This window comes from Theropithecus gelada, chromosome 2, assembly GCF_003255815.1.
Source record: "Theropithecus gelada isolate Dixy chromosome 2, Tgel_1.0, whole genome shotgun sequence".
Classification (NCBI taxonomy): domain Eukaryota; kingdom Metazoa; phylum Chordata; class Mammalia; order Primates; family Cercopithecidae; genus Theropithecus; species Theropithecus gelada.
In genome coordinates this window covers 97706459-97734295 of record NC_037669.1, presented here as the reverse complement: position 1 = coordinate 97734295, position 27837 = coordinate 97706459, and the positions used below count along the sequence as shown (strand labels likewise).

The 27837-nt window shown below is 39.6% G+C and overlaps 1 protein-coding gene across 4 annotated transcripts in view; it reads left to right on the top strand.

Moving 5' to 3' along the window:
- Nucleotides 1-24760, top strand: part of NKTR (natural killer cell triggering receptor) — a 49627-nt gene extending 24867 nt beyond the window's left edge. Inside the window, exons 8-19 of one of the 4 annotated variants that reach the window (XM_025374874.1) lie at nt 2960-2987; nt 6304-6333; nt 6924-7069; nt 8351-8573; nt 9653-9808; nt 10682-10765; nt 11274-11419; nt 12640-15531; nt 18212-18307; nt 19051-19107; nt 19931-20032; nt 21923-24760. In XM_025374874.1, coding sequence (XP_025230659.1) covers nt 11361-11419; nt 12640-15531; nt 18212-18307; nt 19051-19107; nt 19931-20032; nt 21923-22010 — 3294 coding nt within the window. In that variant the 5' untranslated portion in view covers nt 2960-2987; nt 6304-6333; nt 6924-7069; ... (2 more) ...; nt 10682-10765; nt 11274-11360 and the 3' untranslated portion in view covers nt 22011-24760. Of the gene's footprint in view, nt 1-2959; nt 2988-6303; nt 6334-6923; nt 7070-8350; nt 8574-9652; nt 9809-10677; nt 10766-11273; nt 11420-12639; nt 15532-18211; nt 18308-19050; nt 19108-19927; nt 20033-21922 lie in introns of all 4 variants that reach the window. The other 3 variants (XM_025374873.1, XM_025374872.1, XM_025374871.1) reach the window with 3 other exon arrangements.
- Nucleotides 24761-27837: the final 3077 nt, after the last annotated feature.

Genomic DNA, 27837 nt, shown 5'->3' with positions numbered 1-27837 from the left:
ATAGAAGAAAACTTGATTCTTTTTGGAATAGTACTGCTCAAGAAATGTGGAAGAAGTGGTATATGGCACTATCCCCTTGAATCACTAAGGAAACAGTGGTTTTATTTTGAACGTTTTTGAAGGAATTCAAAGACTTGGGACTAAAGCTACCAGGTTAATTTGGTATTTATTTTGTCCTTTGTATTCTTATTTATTTTTTAGGTTAAAGAATAGGAAGAAACCACAATAAAAACTAGAATTATAGAGTCATAGAATGGAAAGGGATTTAGAGATTATCTAGTCCAACCTTTTCATTCTGTAGATTATGCTAAATTTTTGAAAAAGCATGTAAAGTCCAGGTTATAGAAATTTTATTTAAAATCTGGAAGAAACTGATAGCTAGAAAAAGAATCCTGCACACTTATTCATATTATTAATGCTTTTACCATAAATTTAAGCTTATTTAAGCTCAAAATTTTATTAACACTCTGCTCTGAATTTATTTTAGTTAAGGATTAGAAGCATCAAGCATTTTGCTGGAAAACAAAATGACATTTGGGGAAACATTCTTTCCCCTTTTGCTGTTAGTGATAGCTTATTAATTCTGACTGTAATTGTCATTGTCTTTATATACATTAATAAAAAAGACAAAGATGTTGTATAAAGTAGTCATGAAAAAGATTAAGTAAATAGTTTATAGCTTTGTAGTAAGTAACTTTTGGGATAGGACACTAATATAGCTGTCAGGAAACCTTGATTTTAGTTTTGTATGTACCTTGAGTTAGTTTTTCTTAAACATTGGTATGAAAATATGGATGTAAAAGGAAGAAGGTATTTTGTAGGGTAGTCCTAAGTGTCTGAATGTGTGGAATGATTTGTGTGCAAACATTGTCTTGCCTAATGGAAATAGTCACAATTGCCTAGTTTTCTTTAGTCTGAAAAATGTCTTAAAGAAGTATTGGGGTCATCTTAAATCAAGAGCAACAGAAGTCTCTTCATCAGCTGCTGTTAAAACATGAGTCTGCACAGCCGTAGAGTAGGTCTGCGGAGCCTGCAAGAACAGTTCCTGTCACTGGCCACTGTCAGTGGTCGTTAATAATTATAACAATGTAAGAAAACAAGATAATGTAGAAGAGTCAAACTTTGAACTTTAAACAAAACATGTTTGCTACATTTTAGCAGTCATAAATAGGGCAATGGGGGGGGCGGGGCATAAGGAGTTTTAGAATATGTTTTATGTCATTTAAGAATCTGACTTGCAAGTACCTAAATGGGAGAGGAGTGCTGATTATTGCAAAGTAGTGGAGCAAAGAGAGTAGAGGAGTGGTTGGTTTTAAGGGGTTTGTAAAGCTATGTTGACATTTTGGGTAATAAAACTAGATTCGGGGTAGAAATGCTTTTTCTACCCACATATTCATAAATTTATGTAAGAGGAAATGCTAGTAAGTGTTAATAACCTGAGAAGTTCTAGCTCTTTCCTTCCTTTCTTTTGGGGTAATACCTTCATATGTTTACTTCAGATTTTTTCATGAGCTAAGATGTTTGTGAAACTTAGCCATAAACCAAATTCTCTGAATATCAAGTGTCATTCCCTAACATCCAGGCTTAATAACTTAATGTTTATGTAACTTATGTACTAGCAATGTGGAAGAAATTTTTTATCTAGTAATGTTTGGTGTGTATTACCTTAACATTAGTGCTGATTTTTAGAAAGCACTTCTATTTTGGTGCCTTTTGGAACACATGGGTAGAGCGTTGTCAAGTGGCTTGGTTAGTTTCCATTACCCTTATACAAGTGTTGTCATTCTGTACAATTTGGTGCCTCTTCCCTGGCAGCATGATAGTTTCAGGAGTTGAAGGGAAAGCATCGCATGTTAAAAGCTAAAGTGGACAGAAGTTATCTTTATTTCCCTCTTCCGTACTACTTTACACCTACAGTCACTTATTTGTTTTTTTTGCAACATTCATTGAAAACTCCACATTATTTCAAACATTATGTTCTTTTTTGACACTTATTCATGTTGTCAATGCCTTTATGATAAATTTAAGCTTATTTTTAAATATTTCAAGATTTATTACATTCAAGACTCTTATAAAGCATTTTGTTCATGGTATAATAGTATTTTGATCTGAGTAGTAATAGATTTATTTGTTTAAATACAGATAATTAGTCAGTGTGTGTTCTCCGAAAAAAATTGTTCATAATGGGGAAAATCAGAGATTAGACAGGAAAAGAAGATATGGTGGCTAAGATTTGACTGCACTTACGCTTTCATCTCTCTTGCCTTTTTATTCTCTGAGAAGGTCCCTGAAATTGTAGTTAGTTATGCTACTTTATTATTAGGTTCAGTGACTTAACTTCAATGTGCATCTAATGTCGCTGAACAGTAACTAGGGTCCATACATTTGCTCGTTAACTTCTGAAAGTAGTCTGTTGTGGTATGTCACCAAACAAAGGTTTCAAATGTAGAAGCATGGAAGATTCTTTAACTGTTTGATGTGAGTTAGTTAAAAGTTCCTTGAAATTTTGTTTTGGATGATCTTAACTCACTTTTTTCTAATGAAATTTTTGCTTTCAACTGGTAGTAACTGCTCCTGGGCATTCAGATTTTTTATATCTATGTATGTATTCAAGATGCACTCTTCTCTTTTGAGAAAATACTGTCTTAGCTAATTTCTGGGATTTGTGAAAGGAAATGTAATATGTTAATAGCTATTATTGGCACTCTGTGTTACAATATTAAGGATCTAAATAGATTCCCACTTAGCCACAATGCTTTTCTTAAGCATAATTCATCTCTATGTAAATATCCCATATGAAAGAAAATTTAGAGCCCTCCATTTAAAAAAGCTTTCTTGCTCTGCATAAAACTTGAAAATATTTAATTTCAAAGTTATATTGATATTAAAACATAGATTCAGTCTTGTCTTAAAAGTGTATTACAATTTATTTCTTGCCATTTTTGTGTAAAATTTACAGAAAGAGTGTTACACCGTGCGCTCCAAAGGTAATGTCTCATTACTCTAAGGCTCTCTCTCTTTCTTTGCCTTTATCTCTTTAATTCTGTTGTTATGTGCATTGAAACATTTTAAGAAAAAAAAAAAAAAACTTTCTGCTTTATCTATATAGCAGCAGTACATGTAAAACAAGTGCGTTTTATTTTTCATGTTTAATCCTGGGAACTGTATTTTAACTTCAGTGGCTCGTTTCCACCAAGTTCCTGTACATCTTCTGTTGGGGGAGTGGGGTTATAGTTTATAGTATGGTTTTAGTTCTCATTTCAGTGTGGAATTAGTCATTTCTGTATAAGGGCAAAATCTTATCTGATAACGGTATAAAACTATAGATTGGTTTTGGAGTAGCAGTGACACTGTCAATTTCTAGGATTTATAAGGCTTAAATACCTTGTACACATGTTTTTTAAAGTAGATTCAGGGGTCGGGGAAACTGAAAAATCACTGTCTCTAAGTAAAAGAGAAAATAGAAATGCATAAATATTGAAAGGTTTTATAATTTGAAATGTTCTTTGTGGTTTTTTCTTTTTTAGGTATGTTTTCATAAGCATATATAAATTTTAAACATTTTTCATAGCCTCTGACCTTAACTTACTGAGCATGTGTCACCATTGCACAACTCTTTTAAACAGCTGCTTTTAAGATCAATGCAATTTTTTTTTCCATTGAGAGTTCTGAAAGATTAAGAGTTAGTGAGATGAACTCTCTGCTTCTTTTAGTAGAATTGAATAGTCTGGACTGTGCATATTAGTTCTCTCTGCCCTTTTGTAACCCTCTTTGGCCAATGTCCTCTGTTCATCCATGTATTAGCCAAGTGCCAGTAACCCTGCTTTACATTGGGATTTCTACTCCTGGAATGTAGGTTGAGAACCCCAGAGGGCTTCTTTTTGTTAAATATTTTTAGTATTCTTAATATGTAATTTAATCCAATTAAAGTACAAACTTATATTTCTGTATCTTGAGTTGCAGATGCAAGTAATGGACTTAAATCATTCACATCAGATTTAGGCACCATGGGCAGGCTGAGTTGTCCTTGAAAGAGTCATTCCTGTCTTCATTTGTTTTCTGCACTACTACAATAAAGGACCAAGTTTGCCTATTCTTGGCAGTTTTCATTTGAACGAAAAACTAAATTTGAATGTCATAAAGATAGCTATTCCATCCTCAAATTGAATCTCAAGTAGTATGTTGCTGCATCACTACGTTACTCTGGAATGTTTTATTTCACCATTTTCTCCAAAGGTTTGCCATAAGGTGGTTTTTACAGCCTTTCTGTTAGCCAGGATGGCAAATTGAATTGGGCTCTTTATGTTTTAAGTAAAATTTGCAGGCTTTCCCCAATACTACAGGATCTGTGAGTTACGGGAGAAAGGATCAAGGAAGGAGAAGGAGTGTATCTAATCTGGAAACCATACATTGTTTTTACTTCTATATATTTGGGGCTGACCCCTTATATTGTAGAAAAATTTACTTTTTTAAAAGCACTCTTGGCTGGGCATGGTGGCTCACGCCTATAATCCCAGCACTTTGAGAGGCTGAGGCAGGCAGATCACCTGAGGTCAGGAGTTTGAGACCAGCCTGGCCAACATGGTGAAATCCCGTCCTACTAAAAATACAGAAATTAGCCGGGCCTGGTGGCGCATGCCTGTAATCCCATCTACTCAGTAGGCTGAGGCAGGAGAATCACTTGAATCTGGGAGGCAGAGGTTGGAGTGAGCTGAGATCGCGCCATCGCACTCCAGCCTGGGCAACAGAGTGAGACTCCATCTCAAAATAAACAAATAAAAATAAAAGCACCCTTTACATCTTTCATATAATAGAATCACTAGCTTCTGTACAAATTTCTTGTCTTTAGTGTACTTTGGTAAAGTTTTATAATTAAAGCACATTTCTATCTTGAAGTTACCATCCAAGGTGGTTTCTGGATGCTAGTTTAATGGTTTAAACACTAGTGGCTCATTAATTCACTAGATAGTTTTTGTTTTGTTTTCTCTTTGCTGGCTGTTTTTATTTTTATAATTACATTGGCGTGAATTTCCACTTTTCAATCTTCTAAGGAATATTTGAGATTTGTGCTTTTAAAACTTGATATTTTCTTTAAAATTCTGGAACTTCTTAAGTTGACATTTTAATTTTTTTAAATTAAATTCTGTAGTGCTCTTACAGAACTGAATATTCTTAATGTAAGTATAAGCGTTACAAATCCTTGTACAATAAATATTTTTAGCATTGTTACGAAGGTTAAAAACTGGGTTTTGTTCACTTACATGTCTTAAAATTGCCTTAAAGTGAATACAAAAATTTATGTGGGAGCTTCTAGTACAGTTGACTGCTTTAACATGGCCTGACATCTAGTGATACTTTTCTCTTTCAAATTTTCTATCTCTTATATATCTGTTTCTCATTCTTATAAATCAAGATGCTTGTGGTGTATAATTCTGAGTCTAATTATCTGCTTTTGAATTTTTTCTACTGCAATTCATAAAATGTGAAGATCTGTGAAAATGCTATGGGAAAACTAGCTTGGGTTCAAAATATCTTAACCAAATGTACCCTGTAGGCTTCCCAAGAGTGACTGTCTGACAGTTGGTGACTGTAGAAGAAGCCAGTTGGGTGTTTTCTGGGCCATGGAAATTTAAAATGTCTGTAATGTTATCCATCATTACTTTGCTGTCAGAAGGGATGGCAGATTGAAGCTTTTCTCCCTATCGCATTTTCAGAGTTGCTGTTTCAGAGCTTCACCTTGGGTGAAGAAAGATGGGCAGGAATTCTGGAAACAGAACTCCTAAGACCTACCTCTGTCTTGCCTGCCTAAAAATGTGCACTGACTCAGTATGAGAAATAACAAATAAGAAAACATTTAAGTGTGTGAGGCAAATGTTAATCACACTTTCTTTCCATAGGGCAAATAAGAGGTGCTTTTCTTATTTAATTATGCTGATAAATTTTGAGAACTTTTTTTTAAAGTGTTTTGTTTTGTTGTTTTGGATTTGAGAGTAACTTTAATGTGTATTCATGCTGTATATTTATGGCTATAAGTCAAATCAAACTGATTTCATATATATACATATATATAATCTAATAGAGATGATTGTAATTCATTATAATTTTGAGTTTTTTAAATTAGTAAAATGGCTACTATTGCTGTTTTGGGGTTTTTAAGGTTAGATGTATATCATGTTTAACTTTTTCCCCTATCTTTTTATCTTTACTTCTTTGTTCTCTACATGCTGTGTTTAAACCTTTCTGCTCTCTTCACCTGAACACATCGTGTTTGACATCATCTTTATGTTGGTGTTTATTACATAGTACCACAAAGCCTGCTCCACACCTGGATGGGTAAGAGTTACATTCTTACTACATTGGGGAAGTGTTTGGGTGGCCAGCCATAAAAAGAGAGTGGACCATGGTTGAGCCCTCAAGGGAGCCCTCTTAATGGCTGGCTTAATCTCATAGCCAAAGTATTCTTTAGAATCACAGAATATAGTCGTTTTGAAACCCCATGGCTCTCATGTCACTGAAGGAGTTAATCTGCGCTCAGGGATGGCCTTCTCAGCAATATAATTCTTTTTTTTTTTTTCTGTTTTCCAAAATGGGTCAGGTAGTAAGCAGTACAATTTGAGATGTCCCTGTAAGGAAAGTTTCCAAGTACCAAGTGCAAGTGAAGTCTGAATGTTACAGAATCTTTACCCTAAAATGGTTAAGAACCATTGTATTAAAGGCAGAAAACCGAAGCCCAGTTTGCATAATTTTCCTTTTATGAAGCAGATTTCAATTTCTCATTCCATTCTAGTTGCTTCCTACAACAGACAGTTTGGTTTTATTTTCAGGTCTGTGGACATGTCATTGATTACAGTTAATTGTCTTGATTACTGTTTATAGCTTAATTATCATCAAACCAATTGTTTCTTGAATTTGCATTATGACAGGGTGCATGTCGTCTTTGGACTGGTTATTTCTGGTTTTGAAGTAATCGAACAAATTGAAAATCTGAAAACCGATGCTGCAAGCAGACCATATGCAGATGTGCGAGTTATTGACTGTGGAGTACTTGCCACAAAATCAATAAAAGATGGTAAGAACTGTTTTGACAGTAGATGAAGCTGAGCCACAGGTACAGCATTGTTGAAGACTGTAACTAGATTTGAGTAGTGGAATTAGTGGCATAGCAATAGCCCTTGGTGCCTCTGAATCAGACCTTACACATTTAATCTTTTAGTATATCTTGTCAAATCTTACTTTTTCTTACTTCCCTTGCCACCAGCCTGATCCAAACCACCAGTATTTTGTGTCTGGATTATTGCCGTAGCGTTGTAACTGTTTACCTTGCCTCTGTCCTGTAATCTTTTGTCAGCAGCAGTAGCCTCCTAACTGGTCTCATTGCTTATATCCTAGGCCCGCTATGGTCTGTTCTTAACAGCAACCAGAGTGATCCCTTTGAACCATAGTTTGCATTCATGTCACGCCTGCACAGAACCCTCCGAGGACTCCCTTCTTCAATCATCCAAAGCAGAAGTCTTTACGGTGGTCTCTAAGGCCCTGGCTGGTCCAGCTGTCTGCTGTCTCTTTAAACTCTTCCCTTATTCATTGCCTTCCAGGCACATTGACCTTTTTTCAGACATGCCAACCACTCAGGTTCTTTGTGCTGCCTATTCTCTTTGAACGGAACAGCCTTTGTTAAGATATCTGCATGACACCGTCCCTTGCTCCTTTAAGTCTCTGTTCAAATGTTGTGTTAAACTACCCTAATCTTCCTATTCCCTTTACACTGCTTTGTTTTTCTGTCTTAGCACTTATCATTTGTCATATTATGCAATTCTTTTTTTTTTTTTTTTTTTTTTGAGACAAGAGTCTTGCTCTGTTGCCCAGGCTGGAGTGCAGTGGCACTGTCTCGGCTCACTGCAACCTCCACCTCCTGGGTTCAAGTGATTCTCCTGCCTCAGCCTCTGGAGTAGCTGGGATTATAGGCATGCACCACCATGCCTGGCTAATTTTTGTTATTTTTAGTAGAGACATGGTTTCACCATCTTGGCCAGGCTGGTCTAGAACTCCTGACCTCAAGTGATTTGCTCACCTTGGCCTCCCACAGTGCTGGGATTACAGATACGAGTTGCTGCACCAGTCCTATTTCTTGTTATTTGACCCAACCAGAATATAGGCTTCATAAAGACAAGGGAGTTATTTCCTTACAATCTTGCCAGTAATTTTATTATAAACTTGAAAAAAGCTGTCTATACTTAATTTTTTGTTTGCTGTATGTAAAGCATATTTTATGATATTCAGTAAACACATTTTTTACTCTGAAAGGTAGGCACTGAAGTTTAGTACTAATGTTTTTATTAATGTTTCTTAAAAGTTTTTGAGAAAAAAAGGAAGAAACCAACTCATTCAGAAGACTCGGATTCCTCTTCCAATTCCTCTTCCTCTTCAGAATCATCTTCAGAAAGTGAAATTGAACATGAGAGAAGCAGAAGGAGGAAACATAAGAGGAGGCCAAAAGTTAAACGTTCTAAAAAGAGGCGAAAGGAAGCAAGCAGTTCAGAAGAACCAAGGAATAAACATGTAATGAATCCAAAAGGGTATGTGTAAAACACCAATGTACTCTTACCTAAAAACAAACTCTCTGGAATGGGAAAAGTATGTATAATTCTATAAACTCAATTTTATTACCTGTTACTGAAAAAGGATAGCATTTTTTAAACTTTATCTAAATTGAAATCTGGCAAATCTAGGAGTAGGCAGCATAGGCATTTCATCTCCAAGATTTGTGTGTTTTCAGTTTTCAGGTCAAAATAGTCCTAAGAATTCTTTTTTTTTTTTTTTGAGACGGAGTCTCGCTCTGTTGCCCAGGCTGGATGGAGCGCAGTGGTACGATCTCAGCTCACCGCAAGCTCTGCCTCCCGGGTTCACGCCATTCTCCTGCCTCAGCCTCCCAAGTAGCTGGGACTACAGGCGCCTGCCACCATGCCCGGCTAATTTTTGTGTTTTTAGTAGAGATGGAGTTTCACTGTGTTAGCCAGGATGGTCTCGATCTCCTGACCTTGTGATCTGCCTGCCTCGGCCTCCCACAGTGCTGGGATTACAGGCGTGAGCCACCGCCCCCGGCCTTTTTCTTTTTTTCTTTTTTTTTTTATTTAAGAGATAGGGTCTTGCTCTGTTACCTAGGCTGGAATACAGTGGCACAATTATAGCTCACTGCATCCTCCACCTCCTGGGCTCAAGAGATCTTTCTGCATCAGCCTCCTGAGTAGCTAGGACTACAGGCGTGTACCACTATGTCTGGCTAATTTTTAAATTTTTTGTACAGACAGGGTCTTCCACTATGTTGAACAGGCTGGTCTCTGACTCCTGGCCTCAAGCAGTCCTCCCACCTAAGACCCCTAAAGTACTGGGATTACAGGTGTGAGCCACAATGCCTGACCTGGAACTCTTAAAATAAAAGAGTTAGGATCATTTACCAATTTTCCTATCAAAATTCTAGTCTTTGGGTTTTTCACTGGGTTGATATATTTTCTCTTTGTGAAAATCATGTAACTCTTTTGAGTGAGACTTGTAAGCTATCATTAATTACGCTGTTGTTTCAGTGTCTAATTTTATGTGCTTTTATTATGAAATGCAAACATTATACATTTTAATCAGTGACTTGGTTTGTTCAAAGTCACTCTGAGAGGAGTGATACCAATGAAAAAAGGTCAGTTGATTCCAGTGCTAAAAGGGAAAAACCTGTGGTCCGCCCAGAAGAGATTCCTCCAGTGCCTGAGAACCGATTTTTACTGAGAAGAGATATGCCTGTTGTTACTGCAGAACCTGAACCGTAAGTAGGATGACTACACTATATATTTTTATTTCTCTGAGACACAGTTCTGTCAGCTCATTGCATTCCACACTCATGTATGAAACATGATCCATGTTTGAAGCACATTGAAAGATACTATGGGAGTATTAGATTAATGAATGATATGTAGGAAATACGGGAGATACTAGATTATTGAGTGATATGTACCGTATCTTTCAGAATTCACATTCTAGTAGGGAGAGGAGGTTGGGCAAGTTGGTCAGGGAAGCCCTTATTGGTGATCTGGAAAGATTTTATTCCTGATCTTCTTGCCTTTGCCTTTTATTAAAGGGGTAAGCTTTTAGTTATCAGAATAGAGAGTTAGTTGAATTCTTCAGATCCATTTGAGTGATGAAGCATGCTTTCCAATTTGAATAGTGCATAATTAATTGGTGAGTGGAGATACAATTTAGTATCATAAATAAGTTACTTTTGTCAACTTGTTCAACGATTATTTCTCTGCATTGGAAGAGTGAATGTGTCGCTTTAGATTTAATCTGAGAAAATAGTATTTAATGTATTTTGTGTATTAGACTAAAGTTTGGAATTATTAAAAGAAAATGTTTCATGAACGGAAATACCATAATGGCTGGTGTTATTGATAAGTTCCCTATGAAGAGTTATTTTGAAAGCTGAAAAGTATAAGAGTCCTTGTTTATAATTAGGTCTCTGCATAAAGTTATTTAGTTTATTAAATATTTTTAAAGCCTGATATTGTCTTGTTTTAAAAAGTGATTGCAAAATGGCATGTATCTTTGAATTAATAGCTTAACATAATATGTTTTCATTATTAAAAATTGTAGCTTCTTTGCTTACTTTTAATTTTCATCACAATCTTCTTTTCCTAGGAAGATTCCTGAGGTTGCACCCATTGTAAGTGATCAGAAACCATCTGTATCAAAGTCTGGACGGAAGATTAAAGGAAGGGGCACAATTGTATGTGTGATAAGACTTTTCTTGAAATTATGTATCTAATAAAAGATTTTTACCTATTGTTAAAATCCTAGCTTTAATTTTAGATATAATACAAAATGTGTTCAAGGAACTAATTGTATTTTCCATGGTTATGGGAAGGTATTGCTGTTAGAGCAAAGTATACTGCTGTGTTTGAATGGGTTTAATTGAGTATGAAAGGAGGAACATGTGAAACCATCAGTGAGTATGCTGAGAAATCATTAAGACTTTAAAGAGGAAAATTTTATGTGGATTACAGGTGAATCTCAGCCTTGCCCATCTCTTTTAATGCCTTGTTTGAAATAACTTCACCTGAACCTAATATAAAAGTTGAAAAAAAAAAAGGAAGAACTTTAGACCATCCTTTTGGTAACTTAAATCATTACCTTTGATGGGATGATCTGAGATTGGGTCTTTTACTTAACTCTGTCATATAGCAGACTGTTGTGGAGAGGCATTTTTAAAAATAGTATTCTTTTTGTTTTTAAAGCGCTATCACACACCTCCAAGATCAAGATCCTGTTCTGAGTCAGATGATGATGACAGCAGTGAAACTCCTCCTCACTGGAAAGAGGAAATGCAGAGATTAAGAGCATATAGACCACCTAGTGGAGAAAAATGGAGTAAAGGAGATAAGTAAGAACTTTGAGTAAAAGCACAATCCTGTGTCTGTTATATTTTAAGTGTTAAAGGGATTGGATACAATTCTGGACTTTTCATTAAAGAGTCAATGAAAGATTCACAGTCAGAATTAGACTGTGACCAAAGGAAATACATTTGGGACTACTTGGTGAAAGTAGTACTCTTAACTAGTTGGGCTCTTCAATCAAAATCCTGTTTTCCTTAAACAAAAACTATAAGCCTGTATCTTTTAATGACCTCTTAGTCAATTTTAGAAATAATTAGGACTTAGAAATTATATAGCAGATTCTTTCCTAGCCAGCCAGGTCACTGATGAGTTCATTGGTAAATGGGAAAACCTGCACTCCGTGTGCATGTTGACTTTTGATCTCAGAGACTGTTGCTTTTTCAGAAGTGTACACATCTCTTACCTTCAGTACTGTCCCACAGTGGAATATTTATTTTAGGAAGGGGACAGGCTGCAGGATAGCTAGTGAAAAATATGCTAATGGGACCCTGTGTGACCCTCCATGGTAGTAGTCTCTTTTTCTCTGGGGGCATCCTGCAGAGTGGTTTGGGATTGGGAAAAGGAGGAAAAGGAATGCATCTGCTGTGTAGAAGTGGCTCAGACACAGTGGTGCTGAGGACTTTCAATTCTGAGCCTTGACATAAACGCTCAGATTGTATAGCCTGTATCTGTTTTTGTGTACTTTTTCCTCAATTTCTTTTTTAGGTAGTTTACAGTCTTAGGGGAAATCTGGATTACCTCTATGAGGCCGAGAAAAAACAAGCTTCATGCTAGTTTCAGGCAGCTATCCTGCATCTTAAGAAAATCAACAAATTGTTTAAGACCTTGGTTTGACTCACCCTCAAAAACTGTTCTGAGAGGCAGAGGGTTGTAAGCAGGTAACAGCCAGAAACTCTTGTGATTGAGTTCAGCAGTATTCTTGTGATTAGTTGGTTTGGTTTTCAAACACATTTTCCTAACAAATGTAAGGTTCTTAAAAAAAAAAGCTTAAAAAAAAAAAAAAATCCTTTTATAAGTGAATTTGTTAGTAGTTCTCAGTGTGTGTCTCTGAAAGCATAACAAGACCAGGCCTATAACTCTGATTCATGGTTCCTGCGTGTGCTTAAAGTGTTAATGGGGTCAGGAACTTTGTTGTTAACAAAGCTGTGTCTTAGGCGTAGAAAACATGCTTATAAATCACCGCATGAATATTATGTCCTTTCTATAGGTTAAGTGACCCCTGTTCAAGTCGATGGGATGAAAGAAGCTTGTCCCAGAGATCCAGATCATGGTCCTATAATGGATATTATTCAGACCTTAGTACAGCAAGACACTCTGATGGCCACCATAAAAAACGCAGAAAAGAAAAAAAGGTTAAGCATAAAAAGAAAGGGAAAAAGCAGAAACATTGTAGAAGACACAAACAAACTAAGAAGAGAAGGATTCTTATACCGTCTGACATAGAATCCTCAAAATCTTCCACTCGAAAAATGAAATCCTCTTGTGATAGAGAAAGGAGTTCTCGTTCTTCCTCATTATCGTCTCATCACTCATCAAAGAGAGACTGGTCTAAATCTGATAAGGATGTCCAGAGCTCTTTAACCCATTCCAGCAGAGACTCATACAGATCAAAATCTCACTCACGGTCTTATTCTAGAGGAAGCTCAAGATCAAGGACTGCGTCAAAGTCCTCATCACAGTCTCGAAGTAGATCAAAGTCCAAATCGAGTTCCAAGTCTGGGCACCGAAAGAGAACATCAAAATCACCAAGAAAACCAGCTTCTCAGTTAAGTGAAAATAAACCAGTTAAAACAGAACCTTTAAGATCAACCATGGCACAAAATGAAAATGTAGTAGTACAACCAGTTGTAGCAGAAAATATTCCTGTAATACCACTGAGTGACAGTCCCCCCCCTTCAAGATGGAAGCCTGGACAGAAACCTTGGAAGCCCTCTTATGAGCGAATTCAGGAAATGAAAGCTAAAACAACCCATTTGCTACCCATCCAAAGCACTTACAGTTTAGCAAATATTAAAGAGACTGGTAGCTCATCATCCTACCATAAAAGAGAAAAAAATTCAGAAAGTGATCAGAGCACTTATTCAAAATACAGTGATAGAAGTTCAGAAAGCTCACCAAGGTCAAGGAGCAGATCTTCTAGGAGTAGATCTTATTCCAGATCATATACAAGATCACGTAGTCTAGCTAGTTCACATTCAAGGTCTAGGTCTCCATCATCTAGATCTCATTCACGAAATAAATACAGTGATCATTCACAGTGTAGTAGATCATCTTCATATACTTCTGTTAGCAGTGATGATGGAAGGCGAGGTAAGAGGAGACTTAGATCCAGTGGGAGAAAAAATAGTGTTTCACATAAAAAACACAGCAGCAGCTCTGAAAAGACACTTCACAGTAAATATGTCAAAGGTAGAGACAGGTCTTCATGTTTGAGAAAGTATAGCGAGAGCAGATCATCTTTAGATTATTCTTCAGACAGTGAGCAGTCAAGTGTTCAGGCTGCACAGTCAGCCCAGGAGAAAGAAAAGCAGGGCCAAATGGAAAGAACACATAATAAACAAGAAAAAAACAGAGGTGAAGAAAAATCCAAGCCTGAACGGGAATGCCCTCATTCAAAAAAAAGAACTTTGAAAGAGAATCTTTCTGATCACCTTAGAAATGGCAGTAAGCCCAAAAGGAAGAATTATGCTGGTAGTAAATGGGACTCTGAGTCAAATTCAGAACGAGATGTAACTAAAAACAGTAAAAATGACTCCCGTCCATCCTCTGACAAGGAGGAAGGTGAGGCCACATCCGATTCTGAATCAGAGGTTAGTGAAATTCACATCAAAGTGAAACCCACAACCAAGTCATCTGCAAATACTTCACTGCCTGATGATAATGGTGCTTGGAAATCAAGCAAACAGCGCACATCAACTTCTGAGTCTGAGGGGTCCTGTTCCAATTTGGAAAACAATAGAGGAAAGCCACAAAAGCACAAACATGGGTCAAAGGAAAATCTTAAAAGAGAACACACCAAAAAAGTGAAAGAGAAATTGAAAGGGAAAAAAGACAAAAAGCACAAGGCTCCAAAACGAAAGCAAGCATTTCACTGGCAGCCTCCACTAGAATTTGGCGAAGAGGAGGAGGAGGAGGAGATTGATGACAAGCAAGTTACTCAGGAGTCAAAAGAGAAAAAAGTTTCTGAAAACAGTGAAACCATAAAAGATAATATTCCAAAACCTGAGAAATCCTGTGAAGAGGGCAACCTTTCAGGTAAACATAATACAGTGACTGTTTCCTCAGATCTTGATCAGTTTACTAAAGATGATAGTAAACTCAGTATTTCTCCCACAGCTTTAAATACTGAGGAAAACGTGGCCTGTTCACAAAACATTCAGCATGTTGAAGAAAGTGTTACCAATGGAGTGGAAGATGTGCTTCAAACAGATGACAACATGGAGATCTGTACTCCTGAGAGGAGTTCCCCAGCAAAGGTAGAGGAGGCTTCCCCTCTAGGAAATGCACGGCTTGATACCCCAGATATAAACATTGTTCTGAAGCAGGATATGGCAACAGAACATCCTGAAGCAGAGGTGGTAAAACAGGAAAGCAGCATGTCTGAAAGTAAAGTGTTGAGTGAAGTGGGGAAACAGGACAGCAGCTCTGCTAGCTTGGCTAGTGCTGGAGAAAGTACCGGGAAGAAGGAGGTGGCTGAGAAGAGCCAGATCAACCTCATTGATAAGAAATGGAAGCCCCTGCAAGGTGTGGGGAACCTGGCAGCACCTACTGCTGCCACATCCAGTGCTGTGGAAGTTAAGGCATTGACCACTGTGCCTGAAATGAAACCACAAGGCTTGAGAATAGAAATTAAAAGCAAAAATAAAGTTCGGCCTGGGTCTCTCTTTGATGAAGTAAGAAAGACAGCACGCTTAAACCGTAGACCAAGAAATCAGGAGAGTTCAAGTGATGAGCAGACGCCTAGTCGGGATGATGATAGCCAGTCCAGGAGTCCAAGTAGATCTCGAAGTAAATCTGAAACCAAATCAAGACACAGAACAAGGTCTGTCTCCTACAGTCACTCAAGAAGTCGATCGAGAAGCTCCACATCATCTTATCGGTGAGCAGTATTCTCTTTCCTTCTCCCAAAGAGAGTCTGTTAATGTTTAGCTTGGAAGAATATCAGAATTAGGGACAGAATCACTATTTCCAAATATCTGAAAGGAATAAGAAGTCTTGTTTTGTGTGATTCAAAGAGTAGATTGAGGACTTAGGGAGAGGGAATTTCAGGAGGAGAAATTTGGGCTGGGTTTACAAAACTCTATTACTATCAATTTAAAGCTCTCTGTCACTAGAAATGAGTTCCCATGATAGTTGGTAAATTCTCCATCTTGAAAGGTGAGGCTGCTTCTTGCCAGTCAGCAATGCCTTAGAAGGGAATCCTGAATTGATAGAATATATAGAATTTGCAGATCATTAATCTAACCTTCCATTTTACGCATGTGGAAGGTGAGGGCCAGAGAGGCAAAATTACCTGCCCAAGACTTGAGTCTTAGTTTAGATGTGGGATAGGGATAAACACGATCATCTTTAGGTTTTTTTGTTGTTGTTTGAAAAGCAATAAAAGAATTTAAAACACCTTTTCCTCAACTTTGTCACTCTGCACCTTCATGAAAAGGTTTTTTGTTATTGTTATAAATTGCATCATAACTTGTCAGCATAGAATGGATAACAGATGAGAATTAAAAACTAAAAATATTTGTGATGGTAATAGGAAGTTGTTAAGCAGTTGTGTTGCATTCTTTTTCTTGTAAATATTTTATGGTTTTACCTGTTTCTTAATTATTCATATCCCTTATTATATTGTGCTTGATACTCATCATTTGAACTGAAAATACCGTAAGAATCTTTGACATGTTTTTCCTTTCTAGTCATTCATCAGTCTTTCTTCCCTTGCCTACCCAGACTTCTTAAAAAAGGAACTGCCACATGCCGTCTATACTCGGTCTCCCATTTTCTCCTCAGCTGTGTGCTTGCTGCCTTCTGTGCCTTCCCCTCCCTGCATCTCTTAGTTTACTGACTTAAGACTTTAGGTACTTCCGATGGCCAGTGCTGTGGCATATTTTCAGCCTCACTGCTGGAGCCCTCTGCTAGCTCTCCTTTCTCCAACTCAGGCCATTTCGTCCTTGTGTTATCAGCTTCTCTTCCTCCTCGTGGCCTTTTCTCTCTGAGTTCCTGTTGCTAGATGTAGTTGCCTGTTGAGTGACTCCAGCTTCCTATCTGCTTATGATCCACCTTACCATTTACACAGAGACAGCTCTGAGCTATTAGTGATGCTGGCCACTCTTCTCATTTACCTTCCCACCTCTGCCTTGGAGTGGGTGGTATTTCAGTTTGTAATGAAGACAGCAAGGCATAGAAAGGCTCAGGGACTTGTTCTAGGCTATGTAGCTAACAGGTAGTAGGCTGAGAGGGATAAGCCTGAGTGCTGCCCTGCCTCCCTGTTTTGGTTACCTGCCTGGGCCTGACACCCCCATTAAGCTGCGAACTCCTTGAAGTCAGGAACTGTGTCTTACTCATCATTCAGTCACCTCATAGGGTCTGGCTTTATTATTTTTGGTTGAATAAAAGACTACGATCTTATTAGAACATGATGTATTCATTTTCTTGCAGATATACTGGAAGCAGGTCAGTCTTCCAAAACATAAGTGCATACTGAATAAAACCTGTGGTGATATTACATAATGTCACCTATACACAGAAGTATTGTTCTGTTCCTGAATGACAGGCTTAAAGTAGGGGAGAAGGGTGGGGAGCCAAGTGAATGCAGAGGGGCAGAATTGTACTGCTTACATTTTTGCTTGTTTTATTAAGTGTTAGACATAAAAAATGATTAAAGTATAAAAAACTATATAATACATACTCATGTACCTGCCATCTAGCTTAAAAAAATAGAACTTTGGGCCGGGTGGGGTGGCTCACGCCTGTAATCCCAGAACTTTGGGAGGCCGAGGTGGGCAGATCACGAGGTCAGGAGTTCGACACCAGCCTGACCAACATGGTGAAACCCCGTCTCTACTAAAAATACAAAAATTAGCCGGGCGTGGTGGTGCATGCCTGTAATCCCAGCTACTCAGGAGGCTGAGGCACTAGAATCACTTGAACCTGGGTGACGGAGGTTGCAGTGAGCCGAGATCACACCACTGCACTCCAGCCTGGGTGACAGAGTGAGACTCCTTCTCAAAAAAAAAAAAAAAAATAGCGCTTTGATGTACCAGTGCCACCCCTAGTTGCACGCCTATGTCCCAAAGTTAACCATTATTCTAAACTTTGGTTATAATTTTGTCTTTATCGTTTTACCCCAAATGTTTCTATCTTCATACAATGTTATGTTTGTATTTTTTATAAATAAAATACTTTTATATATATAGATGTTCTACATTTGCCTTCTTCATTCAACATTGTATTCTAGAGATATATGTCTCTACCTTAATTTTTTTAACCCATTCTACCATTGGTGGAGATTTGGTTTATTTTCTTCTCAGTGTTATTGGTGTTATAAATCAGTCTTCTGTGCACATACTTGTGCCAGCCTTTTCTTGTTTTTCATTTTCTTCTGTTTGATTTTAACCATGGTTGTTTTGAGATTTCCTTGTTAGCGGACGCTGTCACATCCACTGTCAGGAGTTTGTGAGAGGCCTTTCTTCTTGTGTTTTCCTCTTCCTGCCCTACCAGTAATTAATTTTAATATCATGGTGAGTTAACATAATTATATATTTTTTCAATTGCTTTAATTGTAGATCAAGAAGCTACTCTAGAAGTCGGAGCAGAGGATGGTACAGCAGAGGCCGAACCAGAAGCCGGAGCAGTTCCTACCGGAGTTACAAAAGTCATAGGTGAGCTTGTGATCTCGCTCTGTGATGTGGTCTCCATCATGTTCACTTTTTAAGGCTATACAGATAGAGGGGGTAGTTGTTGAGAAGAATCATGTCATTACTGAATATAATACTGGCCTATTTTCTCATGTAGTTTTTTCTGTGAAAGAGCTGTGGAATTCTTGACTATTCCTCTGTTGGGATCTTATCAGTGAGACAAGAGAAGCAGTAGAAATATTTAAGAAGCCTTGACCCCTACCTCCACCTCCCCCACATGCATCTTCCTTAACCTAAGTTTTACATCTGCATTTACCTCTTGACATGGGTTAGAGATTGGGATAAGAAGATTGTAGAGAGGGGACCAAGAGGAAGAAGCATATATATTGGGGGAAGGGTGGCCCCAGATTTCTAGTTCTCCTAGCTGCTTTCCCTCTTTTGCCTCTGAGGTATTTTCTACTGCTGTCACTTCACTTTACTTAACAGAGGTCCTGCCTGTACAGACCTTTCCCCTAACTCCACCCAGTTTAGCGCCTCCCTAGTGACTTTATATGTATCTCAGAGAAGAACTGCATAAAACTTCATCTTAGGAAATCCAATAGGCTTTTTAGAAAATCCAATATACTTTTGATATGAAAACAAAACAAATGTAGCTGTGGGATTTCACTGTATTTTCACCTTGGTGGGCAAATAAATGTCTAGATATTTGGTGTAGCCCATCCTGCCCTGATCTATAAGATGATGGTCCTTCATGTGATTAATATTAGGACGTCCAGCAGGAGCAGATCCAGGAGCAGCTCATATGATCCCCACAGTCGGTCCAGGTACGAACAGGGATTGGGTAACCATCAGTGGGGCAGAACTGAAGGATCTTGTTTTATAAACTGTTAGTTCAAAGTGGTATTTTATTGAGTAACTAAATGCATATATTTGTCTCCTGAAACCATACCTTTTCTAAATGAGGTCTTTTTGACAAGTTTTATCTGTTGGCCCATTGTACTCCAGTATCAAAAATGACAGTATCGGCCGGGCGCGGTGGCTCAAGCCTGTAATCCCAGCACTTTGGGAGGCCGAGACGGGCGGATCACGAGGTCAGGAGATCGAGACCATCCTGGCTGACACGGTGAAACCCCGTCTCTACTAAAAAATACAAAAAAACTAGCCGGGCGAGGTGGCGGGCGCCTGTAGTCCCAGCTACTCGGGAGGCTGAGGCAGGAGAATGGCATGAACCCGGGAGGCGGAGCTTGCAGTGAGCCAAGATCACGCCACTGCACTCCATCCTGGGCGGCAGAGCGAGACTCTGTCTCAAAAAAAAAAAAAAAAAAAAAAATGACAGTATCAAATTGTAATGGCAGGTGTTGATTGAATATAATTGCCTACAAAGATCCACCAGATTTAAACTAACTCGTTAATTTTATGGTATTTTTCAACGCAGAAAAGAAATTAAAATTTTTCTCTTTAATTATGTTAAGTCTCATTTGGGGGCAATTGTTAAATGTTTCCAGTACTTGTTTTGGAAATATATCCTCACGCTGTCACCTAGTGCCCATGTTCTAAGCTAGAACACTCCTAAGATCCTAAAAAGAAATAGGAACATATGAGTATTTGAGTGGGAAAATTTAGTGTTTGTTGTTGCTGTTAAAGCAGGTCCTACACCTATGATAGCTACTATAGCAGGAGTCGGAGTCGAAGTAGAAGCCAGAGAAGTGACAGTTACCACCGAGGCAGAAGTTATGATCGGCGGTCCAGGTGGGTCTCTCTCCTTTATCATCCGTTATCGCACTGCAGGCCACGGTGGGCACTTGATATGGGAGGTGACGGGCTGCTAGTGGAAGAGAAAGCGGTATAACCTTCCAAGGACAGAAATACTTCTTCCTGGTTAAATCTGAACAACCCACAAGCAGCCACTAAAAGTGGCTTTTATATTAAGAGTTGCCAGGTAATATCTGTTGGTTATTATTAATGTTTGAATCTGAAATGGGTTTTTAAATATTCACATATCTTGGACAGACCTTTGTTTTGGAAAGAAAGAAGGCCATCCAAACTATGGCCACTTGCTTAAATAGAACTACTTGCTAGCAGTAGCCAGTTTCTCATTTTTAAAAAAAAAAAAAAAATACATAATATCATTTGCTTCAGCAGCAGGATTGAGGTTTATAGGTTGTCAATTATTTAGGAAAATACATTTATGTATTACATGTATTATATGTATTATGTTTAACATATTTTGGCTTCTGCAAAAATCTTTATGTTAACTTTTGTACTGTCCTTTTCTGGTGGCTTCTGGTCTTGCCTTCCCCTGTTCATTGCAACTACATTGATGCTTGTAAATATCAGTGTGATCTGGATACTCCCTTGCTTGAAACTCTTCAGGGACTCCCTACTGCTTTCATGATCAGGTCCAGCCTCCTCTGCACCAACTCCAGCTCAGACTCTTTCTGGCTTCCCTCCTTTAAAGTGCTGGGACTTTTCCTTCTGCCTGGAGACACACGTGCCCTCTTCACCATCTCCTCTTTTGCCACTTGAAATGGCCAGTTCCCATCTACCCTGCAGATCTCCACTGTCACTGGGCAGCCCTCCCTGATGCCTAATTATTGGATATAGTCCCTCCCATGTGCCTCTAAGACAGCCTTTGCTCCTACTGCAGCCTCCCTTGCTCCTAAATTATTTGTCTTGGCAACTATTGTATTCTGTCCTTGAACCCCAGAGAACTATACTTGGTTTCCTGTCTGTGTGTGTGTGTGTGTGTCCAGAATCTTGCAAAACGCCTGGCTCACAGTGAATGTTTTTCAAAATAACTGAATGGGACCCATGACCAGGTCCTCTTGACTAAGTATCCCAGTGGTTCTGTTCATGCCCAGGGCCGCCGCCACCCCTCATTGGACCCCATTTTGGTTTCCATTTCTTTAATGAAACTGTTTGTGCACCTTTTCCCCATTACTTTTCTCAGGTAATCTATTCAAATATTGATACTCATTTTGGTTAACATGGGAAACTATTCTGCTCTTTGGTTTTTTGTTTTTGTGGTCCCAGCATTTTCATGAATGAATTTCACACAAATTTCCTAAGATGTGATGTTTCTTTATTTTATTTTAATCTTGACATTACTACAACTTATCATTTAAAACATCTTTGAAAAGTCCATAGTATGAGCTGGGCACGGTGGCTCACGCCTGTAATCCCAGCACTTTGGGAGGCAGAGGCGGGTGGATCATCTGAGGTCAGGAGTTCAAGACCAGCCTGGCCAACATAGTGAAACCCCATCTCTACTAAAAATACAAAAAATTAGCTGGGTGTGGTGGCAGGCACCTGTAATTCCAGCTACTAGGGAGGCTGAGGCAGGAGAATCACTTGAACCCAGGAGGTGGAGGTTGCAGTGAGTTGAAAGCATGCCATTGCACTCCAACCTGGGCAACAAGAGCGAAACTCCGTCTCAGAAAGAAAAAGAAAAAGTCCACGGTGTTGCCATAGTCAGTACCCTATGTCTGTGCTATGCTGCATCAGTAGTGCATCAGTTATATTCGTGGCTTGAAAACATCAATAGTGTTTTCAAGCCACTCATATAAAAAAGAAGCTACAAGAGGAATTCAAAGATTTTATAGTTATAAGGTTTTTATATATTTTGTTTTGTTATTACAGGAGTTGTAGATCTTATGGCTCTGACAGTGAAAGTGACCGAAGTTACTCTCATCACCGGAGCCCCAGTGAGAGCAGCAGATATAGTTGAAAATGTCCTTTTTGTGGATACAAATTATATCTTATTTGTAAATATCTGGCAACTTAAAAGCTTAAGAAACTTAATGACAGTCTGTTGTTCTATTTCAATATCAGAGATGAATTTCAAAAATAGATACTTCTTAATTGTTACTCGTTCATTTACATGTGGGGAGAAGAATTTAAAATACAGATATGTCTCCTAAAAATATTTTTATGCCACATTTTACAGTAGCCAACTATGGAAATGAACTTCATTTTCTTGAATCAAGAAATCGTGAAATTTATGTATAATTTGCAATATTATTTTAAGTCTATTTCACTCTATCTCACGTATTCCTTAGAATACAGATTCTTTTTGCCTGTTTTTCCAGTTTTAGCATATATGCTGCCAAGCATAGAACTGTGAAGGAGAACTGTTAAAGGCGGCCAAATATTTATATACTGATTACATAGAGTCTTGTACATAATGTGCTCTAAAAACAAACCACCCAGAATTGATACTGTTGGTAACCAGGAGTATAAGGCAGTGGCTCTGGGGTTCTTAATTCATTCCTAACTTCTTTGATATTTCACAGGATTAGGAAAGTGGTCATGATACGTCCCACACAGTCTGTATTACTTCAGGCTTGTGGGCAAGGTTAGGAAGAATCAATCAGCCTTAACTATAAATACCTGCACTGTCTCTGAGGACTTACTATTTTATGTTCTTTTTAATCAATACCTATCAGAACTTTAGGTTATAAAAGCAATTCTATTCTACTTCATGCTTTGGTGCTTGGTAATTTTTGGTACCTCTTTAAGCATTACTCTTATAGATCATATATTTAAATACCATAAAAGAGAAAAATTAAATTCAAAAAAATCACTGGCACCAAAAATGGTTTATTCTGAGCTGTCTTCACTTTGACTATTTGGGGGGCTTCTCTCAAGTACAGATGTGGGTTGGGGTCCCCTGGAGCAGGCAGGATTGGCAATAGGAGATACTGGCCACTCAAGTCTACTACGTGTGTGTACCTCTGGAAGAGTGAAGACTGGACTTCAAAAGTAACATCAAAATCTAACTGCCACCATCCTGGAGACATTTTGCAGGGCTTTCAAGTCTTTCAAGTACAGGATATTACCACAACAGCAGCTGAACTGTTGTAACCAGCATGTTTTTCCTGTTTCCACTGTGACCTGCAGCTGACTCAAAGCCTTGCATGACCTGACCCAGGTGCAAGAGACAGGGGAAGAGGGGTAGAGGGTATAGCATAAATTATATATTTTCATGGCTTTGGGTGGTTCCTCCAAAAATAATTGGACCTGTAAAAACTAGTGTGTGTGTGTGTGTGTGTGTGTGTGTGTGTGTGTGTTTAATCTTTACTTTGAATTTGTTCCCCAAGTGTACTTAATCACCTTAGTGCCACTTTAATCCAGTTATGCAGAAGAAATTCATATTGGATGCCTGATGTAGAACTCAGCACCACCCTACCACAGGCCTTGTCTGGTGTATTTGGGAAGTGGAAAAGAGCCCTCAGTTGTAGGGAGCTGACAACCCTTGGTGGAGGGAGGGTGCCCTTGAATGTATTAAAACTATCACCCAAAGAAGGTATGAAAACAGGGTAAGGTGGTCAGTTGTTTGCTAGGTTGATAGACAGAAGTACATTAGAAAACAGGACTTTGGCCAAACAAACAATACTGGATACTGAATACAAAACAGTATGATTTAAAGGTTTTCAAGGGTTGCCTGCATACTACTAGTCAGAAGGAAAAAAATGCATTCAGAACCCAAGCAGAAACTGCCAAATGTAATTAAGAAAAGTTGCCCTTGGGCACTGTGTTAGTTTTCTATTGCTGTGTGACAAATTACCCCAAATTTAGCAGTTTAAAACAACACCCATTTAGCAGTTCTGTAGCTCATGGGTCTGGCACAGTGTGGCTGGCTTCTCTGCTCAGGGTCTTACAAGGCTGAAATAAGGGTTGGCAGGACAACATTCCTTCATGGAGGCTCTGGGGAAGAATCTGCTTCTAAGCTCATTCAGGTTGTTGGCAGAATTCAGTTCCTTGCTGGCTCTCAGCTGGGGGCCCCTCTCTCACCTCCTTAAGGCTGCCTGCATTCCTTCTTGTGTGGTCCCCTCCAGCTTCAAACCAGCCTTCCTGCTCTTTCTCATGGTTCATCTCTCTCTCCCATCCTCCTCTGTTTTAGGGGCATATGATTAGCTCAAACCCACAGATATATTTGAAGGTCGATTGTGCGATAGAACATAATTGCAGGAGTACTATCTCATCTTATCATATTCACGGGTTCCGGAGATTAGCTCACTGAAAGGGGGAGGGGCATTTTCAAATTCTGCCTACCACAGGCAATAACTTTGCCCATCTCAGCTGTGGGTGGAATTTTATCCAGAAAAGATAGGCCCTAGAAGCCTCATTTCTTTTCTCCATGGACAAGGACAGCCCTCTGCTGCAGCATTCAACTTGTATGTTTACTGACAGAGTGAACTACAGAAATAGCCTTTCTTCCTAAAGGGGATTGTTCTGTATTTTGAAGTTATTTTTTAATAAAATTGAATTATGTTGTGTATTGTGCTTCTTAATAGGAAATGCATTATTGGACTGTTTTTGTAACATCTTGTTTATTGCAAATAGCTAGTATTGTTCAAAAACTGTATAAAATACTTTTGTACATATTAGCAATGTCTAATTTGTATACACTTCAGTTAAATTTCCCTAAAACTTGAAAGGGGACCTTGTAGAAATTAAAATATATACTTAGTCTAAGTCTGAGTCTGTGCATGTTTCATCTTTCTGCTGACCCAGCCAGTGAAGACACCTCATCTCCTTTGGCAGCTCCTTTTCTTCTAGCTGAGTGTTAGTGGTGGGTGTAGGAGGTGGAGCTAGAGAGAATGTCAGACAGAGATTTTAACCTACACAGGTAAGCATTAATGATGCTTGGTCTTTCTCTCCTGGAAACTCCAGATTTCCCCTACACTTTGTTGTCCAGCTAAAGTGACCTGCATAAAGATGTCTTTGCTGAGGGAGGAATATGTCACATCCCATCTGTGAGTTTCTGCCTAGAGACAGTGCATTTACCTACAGCCTCTACATTTCCCTCCCTAACAGCAGTACATCAGGCAGTGCAGCACATATCACTCACTCCCAGAGAAAACATTCTTTTAGCATACACAGAATTTGCAGGGAAGTACAATTAACTTTTGTCTTCTCAAAACTGAAAGAAATGTGTATTTTCTTAGTGAACACAACATAATTTATTGCAGTTAACTTCTCACTGCAGACACTCAGTTTTTAAACTGAGTTCACAGTGGACTCCTTATTTCAGCAACTCCTGAAACTTGTCAAATCTGGATGCATTCCTTTAAAATTGTAAAGAAAATGCAGGATCAAGTTCTGATAGTGGTAAGCTTGATAGTTGGGCAGTATTGGGGGCAAAATGTGCCAAGGACTTTGGTCTTGACTCTTCTGAATTAGCTGGGCATTAAATAGGTGGGAAGGTAATTCAAGGAAAATGCCCCTCTTGCAAGACACTAACTGGGAATCACTGTTTAGAAGAGATGGGAGGTGGCCAGGCGCGGTGGCTCACACCTGTAATCCCAGCACTTTGGGAGGCCAAGGCGGGTGGATCACTTGAGGTCAGGAGTTTGAGACCAGCCTGGCCAACATGGTGAAATCCCATCTCTACTGAAAAAAAAGAAAAAAAAAAAAAAAGAGACTCTACTCACTTTTTCAAGGCAGATGCTGAGCCTTGTGCAAGTGTTGCAGGCTAACGTGGTCAGGTGAAAAGATGTGGAAGCCATGCCTCGTAAGGTGAAAGGGACTGGGTTCAGATTTCCAGAGGACTGGTTTTTGGAACAGAGAATCAACTCTGCTGTTGCCCACAGTGAGGCGAGAGCCCGCAGGCCCATGAGGGCCTTGTGGTAGAATGAGCTGGGAAGACAGCAGGGAGAAGTTCTTTGATGCAGTAAAGGCCCCTCAGGAGTCCAGAGGTGTCAGGAGGAGTTGGGTACCATGAAAGAACACGTTCATCTCAGGACAGACTGGGAAGCTTGTCAGGGCCTGATAAGTACAAGGCAAGGGGAGTCTGCCCTGGCCACATACACACAGGGCTAGGAGGCTTTAGTGGTCTGGTTTCTTTGAAAGTTTCAGTACAAGGTAGAGGTAGTACTCCCTTGCTGCTGCCTCCACCCTCCCTGTGAATCCGAAGGCCCCGGGTGGGCCTGCTGCCTCTTGGAGACCCCAGACCCATCACTTACTGTAACCCCTCAAGCTCCAGCTCCCTAGACTGAGCTGAGCTTCACAGCCTGTAGAACCCAGGCTAGCTTGGAGAGGGTTGCATCTCTTCAGCCCAGAGCCATGAGGATATCAGGGTAAAAGGAGGAGTGGCCACCTGTATTTCTAGTGCTTTGGGAGGCCAAGGCAGGAGGATTACTTGAGGCCAAGAGTTTAAGACCAGTCTGGACAACATAGCAAGACTATCAAGACAAAAACAGAACAAAAAAGTAGCTGGGCATGGTGACACACACCTGTAGTCCCAGCTACTCAGGGCTGAGGTGGGAGGATCACTTGAGCCTAGAAGGTGGAGACTGCAGTGAGCCATGATTGCACCTCTGCCCAGCTTGGGCAACAGAGCAAGACCCTATCTGAGAAACAACAAATGGAGTGACCTGAGGTCTCAGGACAAACACCTGCATTCTGCATCTTGAGCCCTGATCCTGGGCCTCCTATGGCTCATAAACCCTGAACGAGGGTATATATGGCTGGCACACTCAGACATGATAGACAACCAGGGGTGCTTATCCCTTCCCAGCCTGCAGGCAAGTCTGCCTCCCAGTGGACCTGGCCCACAGGGGTTGGGTGTATAGGCTGGCACTTCACCAGCCTCTGGTCACCTAAGACCTCTAGTAACTAAAATCTCCCATCAGGCCAGGTTCCCAGAGAAAGCCTGAAAAGAGTCCCCACTGACCTCACTGCCTCCAGCCTAATTTAATTTTATTTTGAAGAAGCAGGGGGACTTCTATGAGCAACTATTCTACGGTACAATCCTTAAGGACTCTGGCCCAGAACCAGACTGCTTGGGTTTAAGTTCTACTCTGCCACTTCCCAGTTGGGTAACCAGAAGGAGGACAATTTGCTTGACCTCTCTATAATTCAGCTCATCTGAAAAATGGATGCTAGGGATTCCTCCTCCTAGAACTGTGGTGTATTAAATGTTTAGAAAACCAAGTATACATCAGTGATTCAGAGATGGTGGTCCCTGAGGTGGTGCCTCTAGAAGTGAAGGAGTCCCAGAGGGTTCATGTCTGGGGCCAGGCTCAATCACTAGGGAGAGGCCCAGGGCCCCCAGAACTAACAGGGCAGGAGAGGATCCTGGAAGCTGCAAAAGAGACCTGAAATGCCAAAGCCATGATGTTTATGCTGTGAGAGGAAACCAGACAACCTGTTGGTTTGCATGAGGCCCCCAACCAAGGGCAGCTGTAGCCTATTAGTGCTGGGTTCAGTGGAGGCAGAATTCAGGTGTAACCTCCACCCTTACCCCACACCCAGCGGATTCATGTTTTCCCGCCCTGCTTAGAACTTTGGGCTTTGGGTCAGCGCCTAGTGGGTAGCTTTGAACTTCCCTGCCACCCCACCGGCCCCATGATGTGTGAGTTGAGTTGCATTGCTTGTATTTTTCTGGCATTGCCCACTCTGCTCTCCCTCTTGCCCAGGCTCAGTTACACACAGTTCCATGCCCTCTGAGCCGACTCAGCCCTGCATTACTCCCACACATGCATACCCACAACCTGGGCTGTTCTTTCCAACTTCAGTGGGGTTGAATCTGGTTTCCCAACCAAGCCTGG